The sequence below is a fragment of the Strongylocentrotus purpuratus genome, unplaced genomic scaffold, assembly GCF_000002235.5.
Source record: "Strongylocentrotus purpuratus isolate Spur 01 unplaced genomic scaffold, Spur_5.0 spur5_scaffold_12, whole genome shotgun sequence".
NCBI classification, from domain to species: domain Eukaryota; kingdom Metazoa; phylum Echinodermata; class Echinoidea; order Camarodonta; family Strongylocentrotidae; genus Strongylocentrotus; species Strongylocentrotus purpuratus.
In genome coordinates, this window is record NW_022145597.1 from 24,104,797 (window position 1) to 24,120,034 (window position 15,238).

The following is a 15,238-nucleotide window of genomic DNA, read 5'->3' on the forward strand; positions in this document are numbered from 1 at the left end:
TTTTTGATATGTATGGCGCAATGAAACATAAAAATGTGATTTACTCAGAATATGGGGCTATCAAAAATGATTATACCATCAAAGTTTTTAACGCACCATAAATCTTTCCATTGAAATCTCTTTCCTGAAAAGTCACATGCAAAGTATCATAATATACATATACCGAGCATTTATTTTGTTTGTCTCTTTTCCTCTGTTTGACCTCTATACATTGATTTTAATATTGACAGTAACTGCAGCTATAATTTCTATTGTACTGCAACGAACTAACCATTAAAATAAGAAATAATTTCTTACGTCTTCTCTAAATTTCATAGATTGATACTATAGGTCTTGTTATACCACATGTAAAAGGGATCTACAGTCCGTAAACTCTGAGACAAGAACAATAAGAAGGTTTTTGGGGACGGGCATGAAGAAGCACTATGAACATGACAGACAAAGAAAGCGGACAAAATATACAGTTCCTCAGATAGACAAAGGAACATCCCTTCACTGCTATTATGTAAAAAGGTGAATATGCATGTGACACCTGTTCTACACATTTCTACTGTATTGTAATTTTACTCTAAAGAATCTTTACGGCGAACATGCTTTTGAGCTTAACCCACGGTCCCGATCGGGTCACAATCAGTGATCATCCAATTATTTGTTTGCTTTTTAATGTAAAACCTACCAGCGATCAATCAAGGTGCGTTTTTATTGTATCAAAGCGGAACGAAGTAATACCCTTGTTTGGACATCCTTACACTTCAAATAGTTTCCATTGTAATTTTACTCTATAGAATGTATTCGACAAACATGTTTTGAGCGCTTCTATAGCACCCAGCTCTTTAGGTTACTGTCAATGATTTTGTTAGATGTAAAATCCGCCAGCGTAAAAATCTTTCTTCTTTACCCTTGTCAGAACTCTTCTTTACCCTTGTCAGAACCCTAGCCGTATGAAATATCTTATTCACCTACGATACTGTGACATGATATAAAGAGTGTACCTGTCCGTATATCATGGTATGACTCATGGAAATAGATTTGTGTGCTTTCCAGACAAAGTCACTCTTTTGTGTGTCTCTCTTTTGTTTTAGAGAATCCAGGTCTATGCATGGCCCTGGGAAGCGGGGGTGCTGCAGCACCCCCGGAATTTTTCCAGGGGGGGGGGGGCACAGCACCCCCTGCAATTTTGTTGGTATGATATATGGTTTGCTGAGAACAAAAAGACGACTCTCTGCACGAAATTGTATTATGGCGTTGATTTGTACTTTAATCAAATGACCAACGATGTGAGTCAAATGTCGTCGAACAACGCAGTTCAGATGTTGAAGAATATATAATTCAATCTGCATAAAAAGAACAAACAAATTGAACCGGAAATTAGACATGTACCTTCAGTACCTTGATTAACACTGAATACATATTTGTCTAGACTATGAAGCTCTGAATTGTACTTCTTATATAAATAATAAACTTGACTGAACTATCAAAACATGTCTCTCTGTGTCATTATTGAATAATAATTGTTGTATCTTATCTTGCATCATGACCACTAGTCATCAGATACATATGTAGTCTAAATCATAATTATCTTCATGAAATATCTGCAATAATTACCTTGCAAATATGAAAGTGTAAACTACTCCAGTAATCCTTTTGTATTGGAAAATAAATCTCAAGCCATGTATATCAAGTTCAACTTGAGCAAAATTCAACTTGCAATATTATTATGCACATCACAACTCTTGCATAACTTTTCTCTAACCAAGTTAAAATAACCTAGCCCAGTTTGATTCATTTCAGACACTCAGTTAACATATAAATCCCTCATGCCTTTTTGATTTCTCCATTAATAATTGTTGTACAGATTTATAAGCTTTCATAAACAAGCCCCTGACAAAAACACTCATTGATGTAAACAATGCAACAAATTGATGTGCTAACTTCAGTTTTGGTTTCATGCTCAAAACCTATGTAAATTGCACCTCCTTTTAAACACAGGAAAGTAACATTAAATTCTTGAAGAATTATTAATAAAAACAGCTTGACCTCATCTCGATAGTTATTTCCTTTCATACCCTTTTCCATTATAAGGATTATATTTTGTTTTCATATCTCATTTTTTCCCACGAAACTTGTCGCATTCTTATATCTTACTGCAGCGACAGGAAATATGCAAATTAAATGCAAATGAACATAAACCACGAGAATTCACTTTTCGTTTCACATTTTAGTAATTTGTTCATAAAGTCATTAAACCTAATATTAAAGCAAACTTACTTCTTGGGCAGGAACTATAAACTTTCTTAAACATAATGAGAGTCGGCCAAACTTCTAGCTTGACGAAATCTGCACATACGGTTGAAATTTCAAGCCTTCGGTCGAAACTTGTGCCTCGGGTTTTCTGACATGTTTCGAAGCTAAAATTAGCCACCTATAAACGGCCGTAAACCGAAAAATCTATGGTATCTTTCAATGAACAAGAAAAGAGTAAATATCAGCAAATCCACTAGAAATAAGTTTCGATCAACGAAACAATATATTTACTGTATATCATTATATATTTTTAAAATTTTATTTCTGCATTTTTTCCAAATAAAATATAACTGAATAACAAAGAACATAATATACATGTAAGGTATAATACAACATAAACAAACAATAATTTCTTCATGTCAAAATGTTTTTTTACATAATATATGTACATACAATAACGAAACTTATTATTTCCATAACATATTATCATAAATTTAAAGTATTATCCGAACTATTCTGTTGGAAAAGTGCAGGAGACCGCAATCGTAAGCAAAGCTTGACAAGGATGGCGGCCTCAAAAAAATATGCTTCGCTTACAAAATTGTCACACAGCTGACAGCAACGAATGAAGATTAGAAAGTACAAAATTATAACGTTTCTTTCACAAAATCCTATAAAATGACCCCTCGAAGCGATGTTTTTTTTTTAATATAACACACACACACACAAAATATTTCCTCTTACCCCCCCCCCGCTTATTCGGCGGTAAGCTGAGTTGTTGCGAAATTTTTGGGACAAAAACAAAAAATGTCCTCTTACCCCCCCCCCCCCCCCCCCCCCCCCCCCCCACCCCGGCTGCTTATTCAGCGGTAAGCTGAGTCGTTGCGAAGTTGTTGGGACCAAAAGAAGAAAAAAATGTCCTCTTACCCCCCAATACAATACAATACAAAGAACTCTTCAGAATATCATTCTTTTTCATAATAATAACATAATTCGATTAAAGCTATGGTCACAAATCAGAGCAGCGACCGACAGATCAGTAGCCTGCTCGGTCGCTGCTGGAATTAGGCATCGCCCAGCGATTAGGTCGGTGCCCGGGCGCGAAATTTTTATTCCCAAACAGGTTTGCAATTTCTTATATTTCCGTTCTTCTTAATGGCTGATATGTTCTACGTCATTAGCAGCTTGGAATGAGGTCACAAACCATTGGACTTTTATTCCCAAACAGTGTTCTACGTCATTAGCAGCTTGGCAGGAGGTCACAAACAATTAGATTTTTATTCCCAAACAGGTTTGCAATTTCTTATATTTCCGTTCTTCTTAATGGCTGATATGTTCTACGTCATTAGCAGCTTGGAATGAGGTCACAAACAATTAGACTTTTATTCCCAAACAGTGTTCTACGTCATTAGCAGCTTGGAATGAGGTCACAAACAATTAGACTTTTATTCCCAAACAGTGTTCTACGTCATTAGCAGCTTGGCAAGAGGTCACAAACAATTAGACTTTTATTCCCAAACAGTGTTCTACGTCATTAGCAGCTTGGAAAGAGGTCACAAACAATTAGATTTTTATTCCCAAACAGGTTTACAATTTCTTATATTTCCGTTCTGCTCAATGGCTGATTATGTTCTACGTCATTAGCAGCTTGGAAAGAGGTCACAAACAATTAGACTTTGATTTTTTATTGCTTTGCCTCACTATTCATAAAGGCAAAAAAACTGAATAAACTGAGACTTGAACCCACAACTGATGAACTCTAAGATTGTTTTACGCTGACCTTACCGATTGAGCCAACGATTTCATTTCATACGGGTTATCCGTCACTTCTACATCAAAATCTGAATCAACGAGGCACATTTGTGCAAAGAGAATCTGCAATAGATTGATTTCTAGATCATTTTCTTCAAAATACTGCATGTTGCGGCATCTGCAAACCGGATTTATAACACAGAGACAAACTCTCCTCTAATCTTGCGAAAAAGACATTGTAAACGCCTTTGTAAAAACATTCTAGAAGACACCATGTCACTTGTTGTCAGTTACTTTTATTTGAACTGTGTAAGATTATATGTGAATCCTTTCAGCTCGGCTTTAATTGGATTACTATTTCTGAGAAGATTATTCGACGTCTTATACCACGATTTATTTCGCATTTAGCAGGATCTAGGCAAACAGTGAGTATAATATTTCATTTTTGACCTCTAAATTTAGTTGATCAAGCAATAGCCGCATTATAAGCTCATCGGAATAGAGTTACTTACAATCCATGTATATGTTTCATAAACAAGTTCACTAAATGTTATTAGTATTGTGAGAATGATAAGAAGGTGGACTCAGGCGCGGATCCCCCCCCCCCCTTGACCCCACGCCAATAGTGTCCTGCCAGTGTCACAAAATAGATATCAAAATATGCACATCTGACCGTAATTAAACGACTCAAATCCCTAAACTTCCTGGGACTCTGCCCCCTGGACCTTCCATCAGCTTTTTAATTTGGAATGCCAATGTTTCATCACACCCCATCTTTATTAACTTCAGAAGTTGCAGCAAACTTGATGGTAATGAGTTTAGAAATGATATTCGCAACCAGAAATGTGAGTTTATAAATCAGTGCGATTCTATTGACGAAGTTGTTGAATTATGGCAAAATCTGTTGTTACAAGTTGTTGACAAACACATGCCATATCGTTCAAAAAGAATAAGTACTAGGGGCTCTCCGTGGATAAATGCAGGTATTTATAAACTCATGATAAAGCGTGACAAACTGAAAGGGAGAGCGTGTAAACTTAAAGATGAAAAACTCATGTGTGAATATAGAGTACTACCTAATAAAGTTCCTACTGATGTAAGAAAAGCAAAGAGAAAATACTACTCTGATAAATTCTCACTTTCTAGTGCTAATCCAAAACAAACTTGGAAGACATTAAAATCTATCATTCCAAATAAGAAACGTGACACTCCAATAGTTGCGCTTAATTCAGAAAGTAATGTTGATACTGCTAATCTTTTCAATACCTTCTTTGCTGAAGTAGGAAGTAATTTAGCAAAAGAAATTCCTGATACGCCTCTCCTTATAGAAAACAATATACCATTAATTAAGAGTTTTTAGTTTACGCCTGTAACCGAAAATGATGTGTTTGGAGTTATAAACAAATTGAAAAATACTAAATCTGTAGGTGTAAATAAAATATCAGTTTTTTGTTTTGAAAGCATGTGCTACCAAGATATTGCCAACCTGATCAACCGCTCTTTGTTGAGCGGTAAATTTCCTCAACAATGGGAAAGGTCCAAGATTATCCCAATTCACAAAAGTGGCGATAAGAGCTCTCCTTCAAATTATCGGCCCATCTCAATTTTGCCCTGCGTATCTAAAATACTGGAACGGGTTGTCCAAAGGCAACTTTTGGAGTTTCTACATGAGAATTGTGATATTGTTATTAAGAAATTCAATAGCATCGGAATTTCTGGCACTCCGTGTTCATGGTTTAAAAGCTACATGTCAGACAGAGTCAGTAGGACACTTAGTAGGGGTCCGGTAACTTTGTCTCAGATTCTGAAACAAAATTCTGGATTTAGCTCATGACGCAATGATAATTATAAACCTTTAGGTCAGTCTGGAACCTCATGACTTTTACAAGCCGATCGCCTGTCTGATTAGCAAGATATTTATGATTGGAATTACAAATTTTGAAAACCGTTCGTCTGACGGTTTTCATAACAATACAGTCTATTGGGGAAAACGAGTATGGTAAAACCGGTCACTCAAAGATTTTTACTTTTTTGAGGCACTTCTTGATCATTTTGAAGCTCAATTTTTTTAGGGCTTCAATATTTCACCATATCACAGACACTGATAACACGTAGGGTCGTGTATCTCAGATTTAAAATTGTTAAACGATCCCTTTAATGCAGAGCTTTCTTTCGAATCAGTTATTGAGTGTGGTGTGCCCCAAGGTTCCCTTCTAGGGCCACTGCTCTTCATCGTATATATAAATGATTTAGTAAAATGTATAAAAACCTGTCAAGTTCAGTTGTATGCTGATGATATTGTTTTATATTTCTCACATCCTTCCATAGATAGAATTGAATTAGCTTTAAACTCAGACCTAGGAAATATGTATTACTGGATGTGCCAAAACATATTAAGTGTCAACTTTCAAAAAACAGTTTGTATGCTCATTGGAAGCAACCACTTGGATATCTAAAAAGAATGTCCTCCGAGTTTCATTGAATGAAATCTCCATAGATCAAGTTCATCATGTCAAGTACCTTGGCGTCTTAGTTGATGAAAAGTTAAACTGGAATTTACATATAGACAATATGTTGAAGAAAATTGGTCAAATGGTAGGCTTTCTAGGAAGACTAAGGCGATTCCTAGGTGAATCGGTACTGAAATTAATATATATAATAGCTCACTGATCCTTCTGTATTTTGATTATGGCGATGTTATATACAGTGCAGCTTTCAGTAAATATACAGATCGCCTTCAAAAATTGCAAAATAGGGCAGGCCGTATTATACTTAAAATAAAACCTGAATCTCATGTCTCTGTTTTGGAAATGCATAACGCTCTTAATTGGCAACTCTTGGACAAAAGAAGAAATCATCATTCCCTTGTTCTGATGTATAAAATTATGAATAATCTAACCCCCGAGTATTTAAGAAATGAATTTGAGTTGAGAACACATTAATATTCCTACCCTTCCCGAATTGGAGCTCAAATAAAATTACCCAAACCTAGAACAAATTACCTCAAAAGATCATTCAAGTATAGAAACGCAAAGGCCTACAACACACTTCCTCCTCATATCAAATCTTCCCCTAGTGTTAATACATTCAAATCTAAGATTGTAGAACTGTTACAGTAGCACATGGTCCCCCCTCCTTATCTTTAATGATTACTTGTTTTTTATGAAATGTTTTTTCTTCTCCTTTTTCCCCTTTATTTTATACTACTTCTTTTTTTCAAAGTGTTTTTACTGTTGTTCATATATGTATTTATGTAATGTTTTGTTTATGTAATTGTTCCGGACCCCACGGAAGACCAGCTTTCCCATGTCGGGTTAGCTGAATGTGGGCTATCCACCGTATTTTATGCATTGTTACTATGTTTTTTATACGGAAATAAATACTACTACTACTACTACTACAAGGGCCGTAAGGCCGCCCCCTCGATGCTTACCTGACGGTAATGTTATGCCTAAAACCCCTGAGCTTTCGGGGGCTCCACCCCCTCGACACCAACATGGGCCATAAGGCGCGCCCCTGAATTTGGAGGGGAATTTTCACAAAGTCGGTCAGCGTTATTATGTTTTTGTATTTGGCTGGAAAAGACATATATCTTCAAGTATCTAAACCAAAAAGGGTATGGGTTTGCCAAGACACGGTGGATCTACGGCCACAGAAAGAAAGCCAATTCCTACAACTTTAGAGGGCGCTATTTATTTTTTACATAGCCATTAGAGCGTGAAATTTAGCATAGCTCTATAATGTGCAATTATGAGATATAGATACTGCAATAAATTGAGACGAGACGGAAAAGGCAAGTTCGTAATTTCTTAGAAGTTTGAAGTATCTAGGACCAGAAACGAACAAAATGGCGCCTGGGCGGTTACGCATGAGTGATTTCGGAAAACGATAAATAGGTAACCTAGATTAGATATATTGAGATTACGTTAACGAAATTTGAAAGGAAAAGGATATGAGAAAGGGCCTAACTAGTGATACCAAGCACTACGTGCAAAACGAATGGGATTTCCTGACAACAATAAGGAGAAGAAGAAGAAGAAAAAGAAGAAGAAGAATATTTATAGGGAAGAATGTGAACGAAAACAAAGCAATGACGAAGATCGTCATTGCAATAACAAGCACTACGTGCAAAACGAACGTGATTTCCGGACGATAGAGAGGAATCAGAAGAAGAATATTAATAGGGCAGAATGTGCACGAAAAATGAACAATACACAGGCCGGCTGGCTGTGCTTATTATAACCAACACGAAAAGGCCAACAACAAAAAAGCAAAATTGGCATTGGCTGGGATTAAACATATAAGGCGCCTTCTCGTTTATACGACTGGTTCAAAATTATGGAATATTTGTGGGACCCCACAAATATTAGAAATGGTTATATTTATGGGTATTTCAACCGTCTCTGAACCGACTTTTATCAAACATAGATGATTTTGCTTTAACATTGAATGCTCTTCTAAATTTGACACCTCCTCCCCTTTTCTTTTCAATAAGTGTCTTTATTCCTTCTGATTAACTCCCTGTTTTTAATAGAGCCCTATCCCCTCCACATAAATGCCCCTTCTCACATTTATGATAAATGCCTCAATTAATTTTAAGAGGTGCACTCCTAAACTTTAAAATAAGGGCCCTTTTTCATCTCTGATAAGTGCCGCCCTTTCGTTCACATTAGTGCCCTTTTTATCTATGGTGAGTGTCCCTTTTCAGGTACAAGAAGTGCCCCTTAACAGATCTGATAAGTGCCCTTCACTTCTTATAATTGCCTCTTTATCAAATTTGAGAGGTGCCCCTCATATTTTGACAAGGTCTCTTTTCCTTTATACGTCCCCTTTCCATTCTTATAAGTGCATATCAGGTACGAGAAGTGCCCAATTTTTTACCTCAGATAATTCACCTTTTTTGTGTATCGTGCTCTTTTTCTTTTCGAAAATTGTCATTTTCCCATTAAATAAATGTCCCCTTTCCTTTTACCATAAAATGTACTCCCAATTTAAATTTTAAAGCGACTAAGAGCAGCTTTTCATTTAATTTCACCCAAGGCTGGCTCGCTACGCTAGTCCTCATTTATAGAAGATAATATAATTGTTTTACTTATCAAAGTTCTTTCCAGTCTTCTGTTATGAGGGTTGTTTTTTCCTCGTTATAAGATGTACATTTTTGCACTGCGACCTCACAAATCTTGCAAATTTTCCTCGTTCGCAAAGAATATCCACCCAACTGCAAAGTATGATGCTTAAACAAAATATTGTATGATGTATAAAGAGAAATAGATATTGAAACCATCCCTGATAATGTAATCACAATGTAGAGGTATATAACAATGTCCAAAATATTATATATTTTCGCTTTGTAGGTGCTCTTTTTTCCAGAAAGTTCTCGTTTTTGTTGGTGTCCCCCCCCCCCCCACCCAGTTTGGAAGGCGCTCCGCTGCCCCTACTTATACGTTATCAAGCAATCAGGTTCAAGCTGATTGTTCACGATATGTTCGTTAGGATAATCTGCATAAGCTTGAAAGCAAGCACGAGCTTGGAACCGAAGAGATGACACCTTATAAAGACTTATTGACATAACATCAATTTTTATCGGAATGTTTCCCTTCTCTTTTATAGTTCTAAAGGTGAGAAGCAAGTGCTGAAAATCAACTGATCAAATTTTAACTTTCATCTATCATCGTCGTGCTCAGATGTGCGTGCTTAAAGCTTGATTGGTATGTACTCGTCATAATTACATAATTATTCTCGAAAAAAGATAAACATACATATATATAACAATGTCGTACAGTGTAGGAATATTAAATGTCAGGGCTCACAAGGCATCAAGCTTCGCCTATCTTGGAGCCCTGGCCAGTTCTGTTTATAGTAAGTTAATTTTTGTTCATGTATGTTTTGGTGTATAGGCCTACTGATGTATTCCGAACTGAAAATTTAAAATAATTAAATAAAATTAAATATTACGACGAAGTATAAATCAAAGCAGTTTAAATTGGCTATTCTATTAAACAAAGCAAACAATCTTAATTTCCAATACTTTATTAACTTCTATCATTTATGTTAATTGAGTTTGGTAAATTGAAATTAGTTGAAAATATCAGAATAATTGTTCCTTCATGAAACTATTTGCTCTGTGATAGCTAGCTAGTTCATTGTTGTCATCATTTAGTCAATTTTTACTGACCGAACTATATCGATATGCTAATTGTCTATCATACTTGTTATCTGCATGTAGATCGTGGGAATTCCCATTTTTCTGTAATGTAGACTGTAGTATGATTATGGTAGGTCCATGGTATGATACATTTCAATGAACATAGTATATTTGCAACCGCATATCGTTGTCTAGGAACAGTTTTCATCATTAAAGCGCATAGAGACTTTTACGAGTATTATTCGCCATAAAAAATTCAATATAATTGGGAGTGATATAAGAATATAATGTCGTTTTTTTTGCGATTCTTATTGGCATAATTTCTAATGAAATTTCTTTTCAAATATCTAACAGAAAATAATGTTTACACTTTTCATTTCAGATTTGAAACATGATACGTTGTTTTCATGAGTCAACACAAACGACATGAAAATCTAAACGAAATACTGCTATTGCAAAGCAGGATTCTTCATGACTAACATTTGGTAACTGAGTGAATATACCATCGTCTCAATGCTTGGGCTTTTGTGATAGAAAGTTGCAGATGGAGCTTGTTATCTTCATTTCGTCATCGGAAAGAAATTTGTACCAGATGTTGGATTCCAAGCAAAGTTGAAGAAGATCAACCGCGAAGAGGGACGAGATCACTTTCCAATTTCATACATTTGTGAAGCAAAATAATATTCCCTGATTTGATGAGAAGACTTAATGCTAAATATATCGACCGTTTACATTTGGGCAATTTCACAGTGAAAGTCAATCTCTTCGTCAGTCATGAACAGTTTTTTTTTAAACAAGTCTCCAGGAACTTTCCATAAAATGGGTGTTTTCATAATTTTGCTTAGTTTACTCGCATTCACAAGGGGTGAAATTACAATTACAACTGTTGTTGAAGGGGATTATACACAACTTAATTTTAGTTACCCTTGTGCTAACGCACGCGTGACTTTACGAAATGGATACATAACTCCATTTTACGATTCAGCTAATCCAGAGTCAGTGTCATTGCCCGAGCATCGAGAACTTTCGTTTCAAAGTGAAACTGAGAGCAGCAACTGTCTTCTCCAACTTAAAATCAACCCTGTCCTAAGGTCTGATGAAGGCGGATATATTCTCACTGCATATGACAGTAATGGAAATATTCTAGAGGACCCAAGGATTGGTTTGAGAGTTGATTATCCGCCGGGTAAGGCGTCTTGCGAGTGGGGAGAGGAGGATGTTGGCGATGACTTTGGCTCCATGCTGTGCAAGGCTCCTGCGGGGAGTATGCCAGGACAGATTGCTTGCTATCAAAATGGAATTCGGCTGCCCCCAGTGACCACACCTACGGAGGTTGGGGATATTCTACAACAGACTATCTGGGTCAGGTATTCTCAAACTTCCTACTGCTGTGCTTCTCTTCAAGATCAACCAATCGACAGATGCACATGTAATGACTTTGTATGGGATCCCTTACACAATGGAACCATCATCATAGATCCTTGCGCCGCGCCTCAGCAAGATTCAACATCATCCCAAAGTCCTAACGAAGATAACATTTCTTTCCCTACTATCGCCACATTATCACCTGTATATGAAAGTATTACGGAAATACCTGTTAAGAACAACGCATACATTTCACTGCATCGGGCCGTTTTCGTGCTTTTGGTTATGACAATCGTTGCCCTGTGCGTAGTTCTTACGGCAACGTTTCGAAAGATTTGTAAAATCACGAAACATAGAAATATAATAGATAAACAAAGAAATGATTACACGAACGTACCAACTGTAGAAGTGAAACTTTAGGCAGGCGAACAGGAGTTAGTTTAGGGGTGCAAACAGCCCGAGCCTCTCCTTATTATTTAATGTATTTTTAAAATCTTTTTAAGTACCCCAACTGGATCCGGCCGGCCCTACCTGCACGGTCCCTATTTTCCTTGAATGTTTTAAAATGTCATTGAAATAATACCAAATAAATAAGGAGTTAAATATGCTAATGGATAAATTAATTGGAATGAACCAAAAACGCTGCACGCAAGAAAAATTGGCCCGAAATGTATACTATGCTTTCATAGAAAAATAAACCAGTTTACTGCGTCATAAATGTATATGTGAACAAGTCTTGAGTTCTTACTATAAGGAGACCATTGTCATTCTGTTCTCAAAAGTCAAAACCACAACAAATCCCTGCAGGATTCCATGTTTGTGGGTGTATTTTCTAGACATTCCGAGCTTTCCGAAGATTATAAAACTTGTAGCTTATTCTAATAGAGCCCACTTAAACATCATGTGATGCTTAATAAAATGAATTTTTAATCTTTAAAACAAAATTAACTTCCCCATTTTAAGGTTTGCTTCTTTGTCCAAAATGCCACCTAATGATGGTTTTGAGCATATAAATCACAAGTACCTTTCAGTATGTCTTAGTTGTGCAATTTCTCATTCATAATATATTACACTGTTTGTGTAATGAACATGTTTATGTGTGTTATTGATTTTGCAGGGCCATTCTAGGCAATATTTTGAAGGTATGAATATTTTCATGTTGAAGTAATGAGATTATGAAAATATAAAGTACTTTATCCCCCAAAAATAAAAAATAAGAACTACTGGGATTTCTTTTTGCTTATTAACTATCTGTTACAAAATGTCGAAATACCTTGTGACGATGTTATTTCAATAAATTCAAAAATCAAATTGAATGTGAAAGTTGTCTCCTGTCCTGTTTTCCTTTTATTATTCATGTTTTTAAATGTACATATAGAGCCATTTTCACACCGGATCTGCGTATAGATGCGTAGTGTGCCTTACCCAGTACGCCGAAATTAGGCTGCGTATTCATGAAAAAATGTTGCTTCGGCATAGTACCTGCGTAGGTTATGCTGAGGCTGGCGTACGATGGCGTATGGTTATGTACCCTGTGCATAGGCACTGCGTACCTACAGCGTATGCTATCGGTGTACCTACGCGTGTGAGTGTGTATATTTAAACAGGCGTAGGGTTGCATACGTTTACGTAGGCCTGGCGTAAAGGTCTCGTAGGTTTGCTTACGGTTGCGTACGTTTGCTTACTGTGCGCGCCAGCGCCGTGCACAAATGCAATAGTCGCTCGTAGGAACCGCGGGTGTGGGCATTGGCGCTTTATAAACTTACTGCTTCGTCGGGCTGGCGTAGGGTAGCGTACTATTGCGTAGGCATTGCGTAAAAAATGTGTACTTTCTGCGTCTAATGTCTACGCCGAAAGTACGCGAAAAAAAATAAACATATTTATTTTTTGTGTCCATCTCGCATACCCCTTTGCGTCCCTCAGCGTATAGTTACGCAGACCAGCGTAGGGCAGGGTACGATAAGCATAGTCGGTACGCAGCACTACGCAACTCTACGTATGGCCCGGTGTGAAACCCGCTTAAGTTGTAATGAGCGTTCTACAATAACTAGCTATCGGCATGGCACATATTGATTGCAAGCAATCAAATGTTTTGACACTTAGCATCGTCTGTATTCATCTTGTATTGATTTCTGGAGCCCTTTAAATATAATTTTTGTTATGGAAATATTCTAGGGGTGGGGTGAATATGAACTGAATGAGACAACACAAGATTATTCAACACAATATCATTATGCCATTTTTGTAATGTTTTAAAATATCATATCCATAAGTCTTTGTGAAGTGCCTCAATACGAATGATTCCATTCACCTGTTATGAATAATTTTTATGTCAATAGTGAGAATGCAAATTGCATATATTACGCCATTCCTCCTTCTCTGTCGCTCAACACCTCCGCCCCCTCATTTCCCTTAAGCTCTCCGGCCCGAACCCCCAAGGGAGGTTTGTAGAAAAACCTAGGTTTATGTGCGTCATAATGACCCGTTTTGACGCGTTTCAGACCAAGGTTTGTCTGATCCTTGGTCTGAAACGCATCGAAACGCGTCATAATGACGCACATAATCCTAGGTTTGTCGACAAACCTCCTTTGTGAATTCGGGTCACAGTGTCTGTCGCTATTTTGCCCTCTGTTTCTCTAACTCCCCTAATCTCTCTTCCTCATTCCCTTCCTTCTATTACCCCCCCCCCCCCCCCCACCTTTCCGTGTACCTCTCTCTCTCTCTTTCTCTCTCTTCCCCCCTCTTTCTCGCTTTGTCTCTATTTCTATGTGTGTTTCTCGCTCTTTGTCTCACTCTCTGTCTCTCTCTCTGTCTCTCTCTCTCTCTCCCCCTCTCGCTCCCTATATACCTCCCCCTCTCTCCCTTTATCAAATCTCTCAAAATGCACATGATTTATTTTCTTCTTCGTGTTTTGTACTGTCATTTAATGATCACACTTATATCCTTTTCAGTCCGTACGTTGATGTGTATTGTAGTTTCTATCTTTCTATTTCTATAGATCAATGTATAAGTTTATCGTGTTTATCTATCTTCCTTTCAACCAATCTATCTATATATTTATATCTTTATTTATCTGTTGGTTGGTATGGTTATTTGTATTACACGATAACAGTCCATTAACATTAATTATTTCCATTGGGGCCAACATTTAAAGTATCTATCTACTTATCAATCTATCATATTATCTATCCATCCATTCAGTTCATTATCAATCTATCTACCTATCTATCCAACCATCTATCCATCTATGTATCTCTCCCTCTATCCATCCATATATATATATATATATATATATATATATATATATATATATATATATATATCCATAATATATCTTCGATATCTATCTATCTATTCATCGATCCATCCATCCATCTATCAGCTCGGATCTTTTTTGAGGAACATTTAATAACCCACCCAAGATTTCTACAAAGAAAAACAATCGTCTTAAATAGACAAGTAGTTTTAATCATAGATATCCAGTGAACGTGAATATCTTATATCACACTCTTTTATAATATACTAAGCAAAATCCTATAGTGGGAATATTTTTAAAATCAATACCGAGCAACATCTGCACTGGAAAGTTGTTGACGAAAGATTAATGCATTATTTTAAAAATCTATACTTTGACACTTGGATATTTCATACCACAATACTCTATGCAGTATGAACAGAGAGGACAGGGTGTTCGTCAGAATCACCAGCATACATAACCTACAAGGAGCTTTG

At 36.7% G+C, this 15,238-nt stretch overlaps 1 protein-coding gene and 1 long non-coding RNA gene across 2 annotated transcripts; one reads left to right on the top strand and one right to left on the bottom strand.

Annotated features, from left to right (window-relative positions):
- Positions 1-1,235: 1,235 nt before the first annotated feature.
- On the bottom strand, positions 1,236-2,462 carry LOC115922876. The gene is made up of 2 exons (XR_004063646.1): positions 2,269-2,462; positions 1,236-1,334 (listed from the first exon to the last, which is right to left on the bottom strand). It is a non-coding gene; the product is annotated as an uncharacterized LOC115922876 (long non-coding RNA).
- A 1,593-nt stretch (positions 2,463-4,055) lies between these two features.
- Positions 4,056-12,708, top strand: LOC115922718. Its single transcript, XM_030982189.1, has 3 exons — positions 4,056-4,421; positions 9,607-9,704; positions 10,524-12,708. Exon 3 carries the CDS (start codon positions 10,916-10,918, stop codon positions 11,924-11,926), a length of 1,011 nt encoding a protein of 336 aa, XP_030838049.1. The 5' UTR covers positions 4,056-4,421; positions 9,607-9,704; positions 10,524-10,915; the 3' UTR covers positions 11,927-12,708.
- The last annotated feature ends 2,530 nt before the right edge of the window (positions 12,709-15,238 follow it).